The 2,931-nt window shown below is 35.0% G+C and overlaps 1 protein-coding gene across 1 annotated transcript in view; it reads left to right on the top strand.

Annotated features, from left to right (window-relative positions):
- Window positions 1-1,697: 1,697 nt before the first annotated feature.
- The window catches only part of LOC108306749 (zinc finger protein 474-like), a 4,657-nt gene continuing 3,423 nt past the window's right edge, over window positions 1,698-2,931 (top strand). Inside the window, exon 1 of the mRNA XM_017531839.2 lies at window positions 1,698-1,771. Within this exon, the coding sequence (XP_017387328.1) occupies window positions 1,698-1,771 (74 nt within the window). The remainder of the gene's footprint in view (window positions 1,772-2,931) is intronic.

Raw genomic sequence — 2,931 nt, 5'->3', positions numbered from 1 at the left:
TCTGCCTCCCAGGTTTAAGCAATTCTCCTGCTTTAGCTTCCTGAGTAGCTAGAACTACAGGCACTTGCCACCATGCCTGGCTAATTTTTGTATTTTTAGTACAGATGGGGTTTCACTATGTTGGCCAGGCTGGTCTCAACTCCTGATCTCATGATGTACCTGCCTTGGCCTATATTTTTATTTTTTAAAAAGCCATGATCTAAAAGATTTAATAGTATATATGTATAAAAATTGGGAATATTATCTAAAAGGTTATTTTAATTTATCGACCTATTTTTATTTTATGGTATTCCCATTCCTTCTTATAGAGCCAGATTTCTAGCTAATATTTTCAGCACTTAGAACTTCTTTTAATAATTTTTTTGTAGAGAAAGTCTCCCAAAGATGAAAGATGAATTATTTCACCTTTTGTCTAGCCAAAGATATCTTTATTTCATCTTCAGTTTTGAAGGATATTTTTACTGGATATAGAAATCTAAATTGACACAGTAGTGTTTTTATTCCTCCTTTTAACATTTAAAAATGTCATTCCATTGTTTCCTGGCCTCCACTTTTTCCTCAGGAGAAATCATCTGAAATTCTTATCATGCTTCCTTTTATTGTTTGCTTCTACATATTTTTTCTGTTTTCACTTTCAAGTTTATCTTTGGTTTTTGACAGTTTCACTTTGATGTTTGTCTAGCTCCATTTAACAAAAAAGACCTTCTGCTTAGATTTTTCTTAGATTTTTGGATATATTTGTTATCTCATTAATGTTAGAAAATCCTCAGCTGTCATCTCTTTACCTATTTCTTTCCTCCATTTTTTCTCTTGCTTTTGGACTCCAATTATATACATATATTAGGCCATTCGGTGTGTTCCCTTTTTTTTCTTCATCCATTTTTCTCTCTGTGTAACAGTTTGGGTCATCTTCTCTTGAGACTGATTCTTTCTTTGGTGTGGGCTTTGGCTGAAAAGTTTATTAAATTAACATTTCATCTCTGATACATTTTTCATTTTAGGATTTCCTATTGGTTTTTTAAAATAATTTTCTTTCTACTTTTTATCTCTCTACTGGGATTTTTCATGTATTTACCCATGCTATTTTCCTTTTCCTATAGATCCTTTAACTTATTTAGAACAATTATTTTTAAATAATTTCTTATATGTATTCAGTATTATATCTAGGACTGCTTGGTTTGGTTATATTTAGTATTTAGTATTGCACTAATGATGATAAGTCCTATTTTCCATTTATGTGTATGTGTATGTGCCTGCACTTTGTATAATTTTGATTAACTGTTGGATATTGTGCTTAAGAGGACAGTATATTCTGAGGTAAATTATACACATACTCAGAAATAAGCATGCTGTCCCTTCTGTCAGGCTGTTAGTATAAGTGGTTGTGCCAGTGTCTTTGTCATATAACAGGGTTTGAACTTTGTTTTTGCTTTAGTTATGTTCAGTGCACTACAGGCTTTAAATTTCCCTGGTGGAAAACTGCCCTCACCTGTACTTGGTATAAGGCCTGGTTACAAGAGATCGTCTCAGTTTTCCTGTTGCATTTTTCTACAGACCTATATGCCCAAAACACAGAAGGAGCCTATTTTAGTACTTCTACCCCTCCATCAGCATTAGACTGTTTTATCTGGTACTCTGTGCCAGGCCTTTCTACAGCTCTATCCTCAGATTTAGACAGGCTCTGGGTTCCTAAAATGATGGAGGCTTCCATCAATGCCCTTCCTCTCCCGTGTGTCAGATTGTCACCTCCTATCACTGGGTGTAAGAACCGGTGAGTTGGAGAGCGTACATAGACAGTCCCTGAATGCCTGCACCTTAGACGGGTTTACACTCAGCGACTCTGCCCTTTTCTTGTGGCAGGCAATTAGGTCTCATATAAAGTTTGGAGTTTGGAGGATTTTTCTTGGTACTATTGATCTATCTTTAAACTTAGGGAGGCCTTTTTGTTCATCAATTTATTTTGCAACTTTGAGTCTCTAATGGGCTCAAAAATTATGATTCTGTAAGCTATTCAATTTGTTCATTGTTTAGGTGGAAGCAATGATTCTTGCACTTTTCTATATCCTAGACAGAAGCTGAATTTCTCTACTGCATCTTATCCTTAACTCTCCCTTAGATTTGGCTCTCCTAGGAACAAGAAAACTAAGAAAATAATTTGAGTTCAAGTAGTTTATTTGGGAGGTGATCTCAGAATACCCCAGTAATGGAATATGAAGAGAGACAGGTAAAAGAATGAAGCCTAGACAGTATGTTAACAAGTGACTGTGGTTCAATCCCTCTGGGGACTTCTGGAAGACTGTAGGAAATCAAATTTTGTGAGTAAGCTGGGTATTTATTCACTAACTCTCATCTGCAATTGATGAGCTTCTCTGCTGTGGGCAGAGCATGCTCTAGATCAAAAAAGGCAAAGAATCACAAGTGCTCCCAATAGAAGGTTGTTGACATGATCCCAGTGTGGGCAGGCGTAATAGTGTCAACAATGTCTGCTATAAACTTTCCATTGACATTTATTATTTTTCTTCTCAAATGTATGGGTGTACTAGAGTCTGATGTTATTGAGAGGAGGAATTATGCCTGATTTATCTTTGTATTCTCCCAGCATGGTGACTTGGATATAATATTCAGAAGGCACTCAATCAATATTTATTAAATGAGAAAATATAATTTATATAGTACCCATATGAAGAATTCTGGTTAACTCTTCTCTATTTCCTCCCAAGTCCATATACTCACCCCAATCCCAATTACTCAAACAATATAATTTAATCTTTTAATTGCCAAAAAGATAAAGTCACCAGGCTGGTGGGGATATTTTTTTAGTCACGCTGATTTTCCAGCTAACTTAAGTGTATTATCATTTTAAAATATGATTTCCAATTCTAAGATTTATGTAACAGATATTTTATATTACTTGCAGCCAACAATGATACG

Source organism: Cebus imitator, unplaced genomic scaffold (genome assembly GCF_001604975.1).
Source record: "Cebus imitator isolate Cc_AM_T3 unplaced genomic scaffold, Cebus_imitator-1.0 Scaffold74, whole genome shotgun sequence".
Classification (NCBI taxonomy): Eukaryota; Metazoa; Chordata; class Mammalia; order Primates; family Cebidae; genus Cebus; species Cebus imitator.
This window is presented reverse-complemented; position numbering and strand designations above follow the sequence as displayed.